This window comes from Sitophilus oryzae, unplaced genomic scaffold (assembly GCF_002938485.1).
Source record: "Sitophilus oryzae breed Bouriz unplaced genomic scaffold, Soryzae_2.0 scaffold_845_pilon_pilon, whole genome shotgun sequence".
Lineage (NCBI taxonomy): Eukaryota > Metazoa > Arthropoda > Insecta > Coleoptera > Curculionidae > Sitophilus > Sitophilus oryzae.
In genome coordinates, this window is record NW_022147467.1 from 989236 (window position 1) to 1004063 (window position 14828).

At 33.2% G+C, this 14828-nt stretch overlaps 1 protein-coding gene across 1 annotated transcript in view; it reads left to right on the forward strand.

Annotated features, from left to right (window-relative positions):
* The first annotated feature begins 12286 nt into the window (after positions 1 to 12286).
* Positions 12287 to 14828, forward strand: part of LOC115889743 (ecdysone-induced protein 78C) — a 206347-nt gene continuing 203805 nt past the window's right edge. The window contains exon 1 of the mRNA XM_030909819.1: positions 12287 to 12489. Coding sequence (XP_030765679.1) covers positions 12395 to 12489 — 95 coding nt within the window. The 5' untranslated portion in view covers positions 12287 to 12394. The remainder of the gene's footprint in view (positions 12490 to 14828) is intronic.

Consider the following 14828-nt stretch of genomic DNA (forward strand, 5'->3'; position numbering starts at 1 on the left):
TTGCTCATTTTGCTTCGTTTCAGTTACGTATTGCTGTTTAGTTAGTAGCATGTTAGAGTGTAGTCTACCAAAAATAGTTTAGTAGTGTTTTATAGTTTATTTTGTAGTTAAGTAGTAGGTGAAGGGATAATTTTGTTATTTTTTTTTTGTTTGATAAATTAGTAAGTTTGAGAATTTGTTGAGTGTAGAATACAAGAATGAGTAGTTGTGTAGTGTTTTTTTAAGAGATTATATTCGTTTATTTTTAGTTGGGTAGTAGGTGAAGGGGTATTTGGGTATTTCTTCTCTTTGTTTTCTTGTAATAATTGCTTAGTAGTTCTATTAAGTATTATAGATACACTATAACTTCCTTCAACTTCGTTGGAAAGTGCGTTATCATATAATCTTGGTTTACACAACATTATATTTTTTAGTAAACCATAGTTGGCCATGACTTCATAAAAGCTATACATTTTTATGCTTTTCAGTAAATAGGGTATAATATATTTTTTTTTCGAAAATTACAAGTTATAGCTAATTCTTTTCTTTCTTGGCCAATTTCCATAACAATAATACCATACCAATTAGTTAGCATCAAAATTGTAAAGAGTTTATGTTTTTCAAAAAATTTCGTAAAATTCGTAAAGAACTCAATTTAGAATAAAATAACCTAAGAATGAAATGATTCTTTTATAAACCACCATGTAGCTTTTTTAAATATTAATAACAGCCAAGTGGCATAAAATTATCCTTAAATTATAAATAATGTATAACATATGATAATAATTTCTTTGTTAATACGGTTTAAATTCTTAAAATAACGAATAATCCACAATTTACAGCAAAATAAAAAAAAAGTTTCGTTTAAATTTCTGAATCAGCTGATCACTATTAAAGTTCGCAGATACCCGGGCTATATTATTACTTTACTCTGAGGAAAATAACGTAAATAATCGATATTTTTGACTCCACTTAGAAAGGTTCTGTTGATTTGTCCTCAGTTAGCAGTATTTTGTCTAGTCAGTTTGACCAACTGTAGAATATATAAACAAGGACCTAATCTAGAAATTTGAAAATTTACAACGTTGTCATATCTTCTATTTTTTTCAGATTGATTAGAGTTTTAAATAAGTTACCTATTATGAGATCAACAATAATTAAATATACCTACCTATATCCACAAAGTTTCGCAGAAGAATTTTGATTGCATTGGTTTCAACTTCTATGCGGAGGGGTTAATCTTTTGTTGTTATATTATATCAAAAAAGATTAACCCCTCCACAAAGAAGTTATATAAAAACTATTTATAACCACGAAATTGCACGAAAGAGTTCTGATTGCATTGGTTACAACGAGGAGGTTTAAGCGATTTTCATTGCATCCGACACGGTATGAGCTTGCTGTTGGTTGGATTTTGCAGGAAGCTTGGATTGGATTAGAAAAGTTATTCAATCAGAGGTTTTAAATTCAATAATAAAATAATATTATATCATCATATCGATCGGACAACAGATTAGCGAGATAACTTTAATCACAATATGATATAACAACAAAAGATTAACACCCTCCGCATGGAAGTTCTAACCAATATCAAAACTCTTTCGTGCAACTTCGTAGTTATAAATGAATCGTAATCATCGTTGGTAAAATAGCAATTATGGGAAGGAGCCGTTCTTCTGGCGACCGCCTTTCGTAATTCCAGAATGAGCGAAAATAATACGCTAAATTTAGGTTTAACATTAAAGCAACGTTGCTTTAAATGCTAGAAACATAACTTAACATTTTTCAGATTGTTTTACAAATTTATTTTAGCAAAATGTTTCCTCTATTATGCTTAGAATTGGTTAAAGAGAGTAACATAAAATAGCAATAACATCATTGTTTATTGAATACCTAACAAAATATGTGCTAGAAAACATTGAAAATATGAGAAATTAAGAAGAATTCGATGTTGAAATAATTTTTCAATTTTTCTGAAAAACGGTAGAGACCGCCAAGAGAAAAGTTTCGGATTCGTAATCTACGACCTCAAAATGGGATGTATACAATTTTGGTGAAAATCTGACGATTTCCAATTTTCCCAATAATTACCATTCAGTATTTTATAAATGGCATAGTATGCTGTGTATAATAAGTACAAGTATTTTATTATTTTATCTCTGGATATTAATATATATGGCTGACTTAAATGCAAGTTTGTCAGTGCCATTCTAATTTTATTTAAAGGTGTAAAAATGCAATGTATGGTAGACTCAATAATTTGTTGGTTTTGTTTTACATTGCCAATAAAGGATATATGAGGTCTGTTCTCAGAAGAATCCCTGATTAGTCAGCGCGTTTTTTATTGGTTGAAATGTGTAGAAACCAGACTAACAATCAGGTTTCTACGCATTTTAACCAATAAAAACAATGCTATTGAATCGAGATTCTTCTGAGAACAGACCTATATAATCGCGAAACAATTTCTGATGCACGTGATCAACTTTTGAGTGACGAGAGCGATGGCGACAGCGCTGTCAGATTGTGGTGGATTTATGAGATGAATCTTAATTTAAGAGTGACAAATAATTTATGTCATTTTTCAAAGATTTGTGTTTTATTTTTTAATTTAATTACTAATTTACTAATTACTAATATTTTAGTAATCAATTGATTTATTTGTTTTATAGCTTATTTTACTTATTACATATTGGCAAAAACTAGTCCATTATGAAGATTATTCTAAGGTTATTATGGGTTATTATTTATTTATTTATTGATGTACATCCTACAAAGCCATAAGTGGTAATAACAAGTAATAACGTGCTATTAATGCACAAACTAATAATCACAGAATTTAATAAAAACTAATGAAGAAATACCTTGAAAATGGTATAATGTGCTTACTAATCAAACTTGCTTCTCTGACTGCAGTCAAGGGCAACAAAGGACCTTTATTGTCAATTGCTACGGTTTTGTTCTCTCAAAAATAGTTTATCAGGGAAGCTACAAGCTTTTTGCTTTGACTGTTTAAATGCTTGGCATATTTTCAACACACAACTTCAAGAAAATGTAATACAAAAAACTGGAAAATTTAGTTAAAGAACTGTTTGTGCTTAAAAGCACAATTTAAAAAAAACTATGAAAATAGGCAAAAAAAAACGAGAATTACTCACAAAGATTCAGCAACACATAATACAAAAATAATGACCGACATTAGGATAATTGTCAAACAATAAACGACAACCTTGCTGAAACGGCGCAATGTGACCAACATAGCGATAATAAAATTGGATTTAAACCACTTGCAGCTTTAATCTAACAAAATATCTATGGTACCCATTTAGTCAGGTTAGTGTCAATGTCGATATGATTGGATGACGAGCACGGGAAAGTTTTATGATTACAATAGTTTCAGTATGCAAGGGTGTTTCAAGAAATATAAAGCATCTCGTAGAGATATTCTCACTTAAAATAAGATTGATTTATTTTTTATATCAACAAAGATTCAATTTTGCTTTGTTTCATAGCTACAACAGGAACCCTTCTAGGAACAAACTTCTACGCAAATTGAAACCACTAATTATTTATTCCACTAATTTGGAGGTTCTGAATGAGGCTTAACTTATTAATTTTTATTTTAAATTTTATTATGATTAAAAAATGCGTTTATCTCATCAAGAGATTGAAATCGACAAATAAGAAAAAATACAACTTTTCATCGGTATTAAACCGCCGACACCATTTGCTGTCAAGAAAAAAAAAATAGTCAGTGGCGCACGTGTTTTCTTTAGAAAAATATTCCAGTGATAAATCTATATGCACATTAATAAAATAGATGTTTTAATAATTATTTAATAACATAAGTACTAGATACGCTACTGAAACATCTAGTGAAATTGACGTATTCTAATTATTCTTGACAAGTAGTAACAAATGCAAAATGCAAAAAATACCCCTATGACCGAAAAAAAAACGGCGTCCAGTTGGCTTTGAAATGACGATCGATAATGACAGTCCCCATATACTCTTGTATAAATGACAACGACCTTTTTTTTGATCAGGTTTCAGTATCTTGTATTAATACGTCTGGTATTTACTGAGAGAGTCATATGTAATAAAAAAGCGAATATTTAAAGCCGTTAAATTTTGAAATAAAATATAAAAATATATTTCCTTTTAGCAATACCATCATTTTTCGCCATATTCCAAATTTATCTTATCAGGTGTTTATTTATAATAGGGACACAAATATTTTTGAAGGGACATAATGACATAAATAAAGAAATCCAACATAAAAATTGCACATACAAAATTATTTAAACAATCGTCTAATTATTTCTTATTTCTGGTTATGGTAAAGTCACACTTTTATAATGTAGTCTGTAGCAAAGTTTAGTTTACGAATTTGGTTTTGTTTTTCTAATTTAATTGTTCAAATCCCTGCGTAATAAATACTAGTTGAATGAATTTATATCAAACCATGCTGGGTGCTAATAAAAATATCGTTTACAGATACGATTTACGTTTTTATCGTTTCAATTAACGATTACAAATTACATTTCTCTTAAGAACAATAAAAGAACATTTGCTTTTAAATAATGTCCATGAACCATACTTTTGTTGACATCGGGACAATTAATACCTCTTCCAAGTGAATATATTCATAATGTTACCAGTATTACTCATCAAGCAATACTACTCTTTATATTAATCAATTAAGGCCATAAACAACTCATATCATATTATATACTAATTCATTATAATAAAATTAAGTCATAAAAAATATTTTAATTATATATTCCTGCAGTTTAAGTGAAAAGTTTTGTTCCTAAATATTTACTATACATAAAAATGCGTGTTCTAATACGAAATATCTTCGTAACAACGGCTGTTTTAGAAACGTCTAGGTTTACTTATTTCACTGAGATTTATGAAAAAGTTCTTTGCCTCGAGTACAGATACTGCCACGTTTTGGAAATAGCTCAAAACCAAACAAAATTGAACGAGGCAACAAAAAGCAAAAAAATCGCCCCTCGCCCTCCTCACGAGTAGTTTTCATGCGCTTTTAAGAATCGAAAGTAGGTCGAGGCAAACCGAAGTGGGCCAAGCCAACTGGAAATTAATCGCGTCAAAGCTAAGGACGAAATGCGACGTTGACATGTTTCGGAAGAGTTTCTCGCATAGTGTAGACGCTGTTTTAGACTATTAGTCTTTTTTATTCAAAAAAGAAACAAGAAATTTTACATAATTTTTTAATGACAATAGTCTGGAAGATAATTTGTAGTAGTCTAGGAGTTAGCTCATGTCACGTGTGCCGTTGTATGTCTCCTAAATTTTGTTGCGGGGATTTGTTAAGCACCTCTAGGAGTAATTGACAAAATTGGTCGCATGGTCCAGAATACGGTCATTGATCGCCATATTTAAAAATAATAAAAAAAAAAAAAAATTTTTGACTATATTTCCGTAAAGTGTCTGATTTTGTTTTTTAACAAAATCTGAAAAATCGCAGCTGGTTCATGAACTAGAAAAGAAGTTACAAATACCGGCAAAATCCGAAACTCCTCAATCTGCGGCTAAAGCAACAATCATAGACTTTATGGCTTTTGCAAGGAAGCTAAATCTTTAAAACTGAAAACATATGAAGAGTTTGTGGGAAGCATTTGAAGTACCATATGCAAAGCCTCTCTCACAAGTGAGCGCATAGATATTATTTTTGACTTTACAAGGAAAAAAGCGTGAAAGGATTTGAGAGGGCTAAGCGATCGCGGAAACAGCCTGTGGAATATGGACCACCAAATGACAACACACCCCTTCCTGTGGATTTCGACGCTTACTGGGCCTCCTGTCAAAACAAAGAATTATTGCAGTCATACCTTGTTGATTGGGTATCCCGGAAAAAAGATTCTGTCACTGCATCTATTCCCATTTACCTGGGTGGCGTTGTTAAAGATGGTCAGCCAAGGTGTTTCAGTATAAAGAATGGCAGAATTGAAGAAGAACGTACGTTGAAATCTGATCATGAAGAAGCGGATGACAGAATGCTAACCCATATCTCTCACATGACACTGACTACAAACGTAAAGAACGTAGTTATTTGTTCTACCGATACTGATGTTTTTGTTAGTGTTACCACTACTTGCAGAAGTGGAAAAGTGCAGGACTTAAAGAGCTTTATGTTGCCTTTGGAATAGGAAAAACCTTGCGGTATATTCCACTTCACTCGTTTGATGGCAGATTACCACTTAATGTTTGAACAGGTTTACCTGCTATTCATTCTTTAAGCGGTTGCGACACTACAAGCAAGGTTAGTACAAAATTAGCAGCTCTGAAAGTAGCAGAATCGTATGCTGAAAAGCTCTTGTAAGAATTTGGTAAAGAGCTATTAAATGAAGAAATAGAAAAACAAGCAGAAGAATTTTTGGTTCGTGCACTTTCATCAAACTTGAGTGCAATGGATAAGTTGCATTTCCATCAGTCCCATCATAAAAAATTACGAAACTTTCAAGATTTGGCCCCTACTTCAAGATCAATCCGTCTTCACATAAAATGGAGCTACTTGCAATGCTACAAATGGATTCATGCTTTGGAACCATGTGAAAAACTTAATCCGTTGAACTATGGTTACATAGAAAAAGATGGTATTTTGATTCCACAAGTAACAGACGACCGAAAGGACCCTGAAGACTTTCCTAGTCCATGTAGTTGCCAGATGTGCTTCAGAGAAACTGTATGTCCCTGTAGAAAAATTAAAAAATTAAATAATGTGTTGCGACTTTTGTACATGTAAAAGTAGTGTTTTAGACCATTGCAACAACCCTCATACATAAGTTAGTAAGTTTTCTGCTTCTGCTTAAACATCTTAATTTTTTGCATTTGAAAAATCATACTTGTGCGTTTTTTGCGAATACGTCTTATGCATTTAAATATACTTTTATTATTTTGAAACGAATTTTTATTAGTGCTTAAAAACGCGAGGTTCCAGATTTTTAAATTATACTTTCCTCAAAAGAACTACAGTTAAAAAATATATATTCACAAAATTTGTTTGCTGTCAAAAAATGAGTATAATAACCTTTAAAACTAAAATCCCGACCGTTTGTTAGGAAGATATTAAAATATATAAGAAATTAGTAACATGTCGGCCATTTTTAAATATGGCGACTAAACGACCACGATCTGGAGCGTGTGACCAGTTGGTTTTTAAGCTCTTATACATATTTAATAAAACGCCGCACAAAAACTTAGGGGACATATAACTGCACACGAGACATGGGCTAGCGCCCGCACTACAGTATACTATTATAAAAAATCATATTTCTTTTTAGAAATTGGGAGGCATCTGACATGTGGAGCTTTGCCATACTGTTATGGGAATTAGCTACCCGCGATGTCCCATTCCCCGACCAGAGCCCTATGGAGGTGGGCATGAGGATCGCCTTAGAAGGTCTGAGAATAAGCATTAAGCCAGGCATTTCGCCTCATCTGTCCAAATTGATTAAAATATGCATGAACGAAGACCCGGGTAAAAGGCCTACATTCGATATGATTGTGCCCATCCTAGAAAAAATGACGAGATAATTTTAACGGACATTCATTATCAGGTCTCTTAAAATGATATTTACTCCCTAATCAGAATACTCTTTAAAGTGTGTACTCACCCAGGGTAATCCTATTTAAACAGTCTTCTGATATGAATGTGTTCATTAAGAAAAAGAGCTTTAATTATTATTAATTATAAAACGATCGAATATTTGCGATAATTTTGGTGTACCGGCTTCACTAATATTTAACTCTTAGGTTTATTTGTAAAAAAACTTTTTTAACCTTTTCAGTATATTTTCCCCAATTTGCCTCTTCAAAATGTCTTAAAATATTTTAAAAACAACTTTTTTACTTATAAAAATATATTTTTACAGTCGGTATTGCAGACGGGAATACTTTCAAACATGGGCGTACGCTATTTTATTTTTATTTATATTAAATTTAGATTAATTTTTCTTTAATAATTGCTAACAATATACTGTTTGAAACTGAAAGGGTTAAATATATAACTATATAACATACCATGGGCATAATTATATTACACTATAATCTGGAGCCTGACAAAAAATAATTTAAAAAAAAGTGACATATCGTAAATATATTTTTTGGCATATCATTTTATAAAGACGTTCGAGTGCCTTAAAAGATGCCTTACAGTGTCGACGAAATAAATTATTAATAATTGAATAATATTATTGACTTTTTACTCTTCTGTTTTTTTAACATAGTGCTTGATTGTTTATGTTACTTTTAACTTTTGTATTTATTTATTGTAAGTAAAATGTGATCTGTGTAAAAAAAGATAACTTTATTAATTAATAAATATAGCTGTAGTAAAAATAATGTTATTTGATTTAAAATTTATTTATAGGTATCAAATATGTGGTGTTTTTCTATTTGGATAATTGCTTTAATGTGGTTAATCCATCATTTGATTTGTGAAGTCATATTTCGGAAGCTGACTTAAGACTTTTAAGTTTAAGTCATTTTCAAAATGACTTGTGACTTTGATGTCTTTATTTCGAAATAAAAAAAGATTTAAGTTATTAGAACAAGACTTTAAGCTTTTTTAAAAGATTTGAGTCTTTTAAAAGATTTAAGTCTTTTTGGAAAGATTTAAGTCTTTAAAAAGATTTAAATCTTCTTTTAACGAATTAACTCTTATACAAAAGACTTAAATCTTTTAGAATATTTAAGTTTTTATGAGATTTAAGTCTTTTAGAAAAGATTTAAGTCAGTAAAAATATTTAAATATTTTTTAATGACTTAAGTCATTTACAAAAAGACTTAAATCTTTTAAAAGATTTAAGTCTTTACAATAATGACTTAACTTGAAAGAAAATGACTTAAGTCAAATACTTAAAACTTAAGACATTTGAACTTTATATTGAAATTGGCTGACTTAAATCATTTTGATTTTAGAATTGACTTAAGATTTAAGTCTTTTTAAAACTGACTTGTTGCAGCCTTGGTGACAGTCATTATTTTTCTGTCAGTTGATGTCAAGTTGTCAAGTGTCTTCTTTAGTTGAAAGGACTTTAGTGTACCGGGTGTCCCACTAAGAATAGCTCTCGGCTGTATCTCGGAAAGTATTAGCCGTAGGGTTTACGGAAAAAAAAATATTTATAACTAAAGGGGCTATGAGAAATTGCTTGAAATTATTTTCAAGTTTGTAGAACGACCGCTAGGGCGCAAATGCAACAAAAAAAATAAGAAAATGGAGTTTTTACACAATTTTGCCTAGATAAGGTGTACTATAAGTAATAGCTTCATAATCTTCAGTAAATTTTGAATATTTTTTGTTAAAAGCCATTTTCCCTATCTACCAAAATAAAGTGGTGGGGGAAGGTTATCTGTTTTTATTTAAATATTAATAACTCTGGACTGGATGATCGGAATCCAACAAGAGAGGGCTCGTTTAAAGAGCGTTTCTACTCTATATTGTGCCATATAAATACTAATAATAAGCTTTTGAACGTAGACGCTAGGAGGCGTTGTCTTACAACTTAGCAAACATTGCGCGTTTTTTCAAAAAAAATTAAATGCAATAGAATATGTAATTTTACCTGATAGTAAAAGTAGTAAAATCTTAAAAGTGAGTGAAAACCGCATTTTGATATCTTCTTTCAAACCGAAGATATTAGCAAAATTATAATAAATACCAAAAAATAAGCCCCAATTCATTATGTGTTTTTAAAGCTTCAACACACTTTTAGTTACAACTTTTTATTCTTAATCTAAGGTTACAACAAGTTACATACATAGGTTACATAAACTACACCCTCTACATAAACTACATTAACTACATGTAATGTAGTTTATGTAGTTTTTAAAAGTAACATGTAGTTTTCCGAACCCTGCAGCCGAGAGCTATTCTTAGTGGGACACCCTGTACGTTGTAGGGGTATTCTGGTATATCTATCATAAAAATTTTAGTGCATTAAACTCCAGAAAAAAAAAACGCTTAAAAGAAGATATATATAGAAAAGGAACTCAGAACAGAAAATCTGCAGTTGAAATAAATTTATGAGCATGATATATAAAGTTCTTTTCGACTTTTCGACACAACCGAAAATAGGTATCGTATGATAAAAAAACGGCGTCAAATTTACTTAGATTGACAATCGACGCACTCACTATAGAAGGTGAGTCTTAAACAAGTGCAACTATTGTGGTATATTTCGATCCCAGGAACACGTACGTTTATAATTTTTTTTTCGCCAAAAAAAGACGCTGAGTCGTGCGAATCGTGCATTTTCTTTTAAATTTTCTTATATATATTTTAGAAAACATAACTCAACCCAACCTCACCGCATTTTTTTTCACTGTATAAAATCTTGATCTCTTGTATTACCATGGTTACGGCTTTACTCTATATACATATAGTTATGACACAGGGACGTAAATGCAGAAAAAAACCGGTGGTTCTCAAAATTTAAGCGAAACATCATTTTTATTTTTTTAAGTGAAATAACTCCGTTATTTTAGACTTATTTGAAAAACGGTAAAGAGAAAATATGGGTTTTTATCGAGATCTACCAGCCCTGAAAATATTTGTACTTATTGTTTTTTTACATTAAAATCATTATAGTACTCTGCAAGAATGCTTCATCTTTAAGCCCCGTTCTTAGAACAACGTTGTGTCTGGCGACAGTGGTTGACACAAAGAACGCAAAGAACCAATAGGAGTTGTTTAAATTTAAAATTGACAGCTGTTCTCATTGGTTCTTTATACTTCACACGGGCCTTTATACTTCACACAGAAATATATTATCAAGATTTTATATCAGACCATGACAGTGTGAGAGGTTTAACAGGCTAGCTGATAGACCATTCTGAATTTTAATATATTTTTATTTAATTATGACAACATTAATCTTGTTCACAAAATTATCGTAGTATCTACAGCTCCAAGGTACAGTCTAGGGCATCGAAATTTCTTTTCATTTAAGCTCCGTTTACACACTACTACACGCAGTGATGGATGGTGAGAAAATATCCAATGGGTATAATAACCAAATTTGGTTATATACCCGGTATATACCCAGAAGATGTAGGGTATATACCCATTGATATTATATTTTATCGGGGAACCCCCTTGTAAAATTAAGTATTTATCCATTGGGTATATACCGAATGCAAAACATCGGCTATTTACTCAAATTCCAATATACCGGGTGTTTGCCCATCTATGACTACTCTCAGTTCTGTAGAGTTAGCCCTGTCTAGACATAACGTTTTACCTGTCAGGTAAGACCATAGGGTAAGACAGATTTATTACGATGGAAGGTCTACCTGTGGTTTTATCAACAGTTAACATTGTGTTTAGGGGCACCATGGGCTTAGGGCTTATGGTGGTTAGGGGCACCATTGTGTTTGGAGCACCATTGTATCCTTACATCTACTCGTACATGCGGGGCTCTGTAAAAGTGGACTGACTAACCCTTGCGGTGCATCACCAGCTTTGCCAGAACTCTAATGTAAGATCTTCGAGTGGGCGAGTCATCAGCTCGTAGGAGGAGGGCCATGGTCAGGTCCTCACAATAGGAATTGACCTCAAATCCAAGAAGGCAATAGAAAAAGAGAGATTTATCCTCTAATATAGATCCGGGACAGCACCGGTATTAGGTCTCAGTAGAGACCAAGTTAAAGAGGTGGAAAAAATGGAGACAGATCCTCTAGCCTCCACTACGCGGGTACCTCAGCCGGAGGACGTAGATGTCCACTTCTCAGAGGATGAACAGTTGGGAGTATGGGAAATACCCTGTCCTCCCCACAAAAGGAAAACCCCCATGTATGATGGGTTATGACTGTATGATGAGTTATAACTGAAGAAAGGGGGACACAATAGATCTTTAAGGTTGCGGTGATTAACCCTCCTTTCGCTTGTTTTACATTCTACATCTACGACACTGGCTTAAATTCACAAATGTAGTGCCAACTTTACTCCCAATGTTGGAACAAACGTTCACCCCATCGTGTAGGATTTACCTGTCAATTGCAATATTGTCGAAAACTGTGCCAAATCTTGGTTACAACGTCGGACGCATCGTGTAGGACCGGCTTTACACCAAACACGCCGTTTCTGCAACTCCCCATCCCCTTTACAACCTCCCCACCTCCCCAAAAAGAGCATCCACAACAACAAATCCGCCGCCGCCGTCGTAGCCCTGTTGCCTACAGACCCGGTTATCCCGGCGGCCGTCCAGCGCGCCTGCGCCTGCACCCTATCGCTCCCCGAACAGATTTCCCCGTTCAGTCGAGCCGCGAGAGCCCCCACGACGCTGCACCCCCTGCGAGTGGCCATGGTCCGGTCGTCGGTGCAAGCGGCAGGAGGCGGCGAGTCGAACACGTAGGGCGCCCGCCATGGGCCGTTCGCCGTCCCGACGCTATGGAGGCCGTCGTCGCCAGCTCCACGACGCAGGAACCGTCGTCGGAGGAGAACTCGCCCCGGCAGAACGCAGCAGCGGATTCGACCTTCGCCAGGTGAGTGCGGAGCTGATGCCGGGAATTTTCGGTGCAGCAGACGGGTGCAGGTCGATGTCTGCTGCAGGTTTCAAATGTTTGTCTTCCTGTTTCGAGATTTTTTTAGATTTGAATTAATGACAATGTTTGGTGTATACATTATCATTAATTTATATAGTTTACTTATACCGAGTTCTTCTCAAAAGTGGCTCACCCTCATAACATTTTTATTTTTTTCAGATGAAAAAACGAGATTTTTGTTGGTATGTTAGTATATGACATAAATTAGGATTGATTGACGTACCTATTCAATTGTTTTTGGTCACTTCCTGTTTCACCGTTTTACAACTTTGGATTTTTAAGTGGCATCCTCGACATTTTTTTACTTTATTCGATAGTTCTAAATAGAATAACATATCGTATGCCAACTTTTGACATTTTCGCTTTAAAAATCTAGAGTGTCATGGCTTTATTAAAAACACTAATTTTAATCAAGGAGCCTTGGAAAAATAGATTCGATCGTCTAATCCTTTTGTGTCTTGTCCTGGCCGGTTAAAATATGCCCAAATCGTATTTTTAATTACATCTCAACGAGGGTGGCTCATTAGCATATTTGGAAAAAGCATGTTTCTAAGAATAATTTGATACCACACACTTTGGTATTTCGAGTCAAATTGTTGTGAACTGCATGTTACAATTTCAAATAATCCAGCTAACAATAAGCTTTTTTGAGCGAATATGTCAAAAATTGACATATGATCTGTCATTCTATTCAGAGTGTCATTTTCTATCAAATAAAGTAAAAAAACCCAGGGTGCCATTTAAAAATCAAAAGTTGTAGTCATTTCCAGTGAAACAGGAAGTGACCAAAAACAATTGAGTACGTCAATCAATCCTAATTTATGTCATATACTAAAATACCAAATCTCGTTTTGTTATCTGAAAAAATAAAAAACTTATAGGGGTGAGCCACTTTTGAGACGCACCCGGTATAGGATAATTTCAAAGGATTTTAGGACATACATTTATACAAACTTGTTTGCTTATTTTTATTTTAAAAAACCTTTTAGATACAGTAGAACTTCTCTAATTCGGACACGCGCTAAATCGGGCACTTCAGTAGAGGAAGTGAAGGTATTTTTAGAATAGTAATTACAAAAAAATGCAAAAATTTAAATGTTGATTATTTTGAATAAAATAAATAGCGTGCCTTAGATCTACAATATTATGTTGTATGTTGTATGCCATACGAAAGTCTCAAAGTATTTTAAATTGATTTTTTCACTCATGAAAAGAAAAATGCAAAAATCTCTGTCGACGTAACATACAAGATTTGGAATACCATCAAAATAGCAGCAGATAATATGTTGTTTGTATTAAAAAGGTAAATAAAACATTGTTAAAAAAGTATCAAAATATCTATTAGAAGAGAAAATTAGCTAGAATATTTACACTAGTCGCACACATATACATTCCGGCGTCATATCCGACACAGAGTGGCACTCATGATTCGCATGTGAACCACTGATCTCACTATTCTCCCCTTGTACCTTTCCCTCCTTGTATTTTCCATCTTCTCGGACAGTTTGGACCGTCTTTTCTAATGCATCTTTATTGTATTGATGAAAACTCCCTTTTACTTTAGGCTTCATGCTTGAAAATAACCAAAAATCAGTCTGAAGTCTGCAATATGACGTCGAAAAAGAGCAACTGTCCAACCTCTCAAATATATTACCAGTTGACCGGTGGTCGGACAATTTTTATTTCCTTTAATCCGCGTTTGTGTTGAATTTTTGCTGTCCGACCACGAAACACTACCAAAAACTCATGTTTAATTATGTCTCAAACGAAAAAGACAGTAGATATTACATATCAATTATCAACAAAAAGACAAAAACGAAAGAGTTATTTTTCCAGTAGTCGACACCCGTCCGACTACTGGACTTAAGACAAAATTATATATAGGGAAATTGGAACAACTTTCGTTGCACGTCATCAATGACACCATGCGTCGTCTTATGGAGTTTGCTGGTGGTCGTATTATGATGTGCAACGAAAGTTATTTTAATTTCCCTATATGAGTTTATCGGACACCTAAATTTAACATTAAAATATTAAAAAGTATCCTTTTTTGTTATTTGAAATTAAAGTTTGGACTATTCTACATACACGTAAAGTTATAAGTACTTTATAAACTAGATACAAAATTTTCAACTTATCTTACCAACTATCTCACCTCTATCTTTAACATTCAAAAATTGGGAAGCACAAACATGTGATCACATTCCCGAATTTTTAATGGTTTCAGGCTGACAATTTCGGCAAAGAAAATGTTATAGAACAAAGCGGCAGAATTGGGT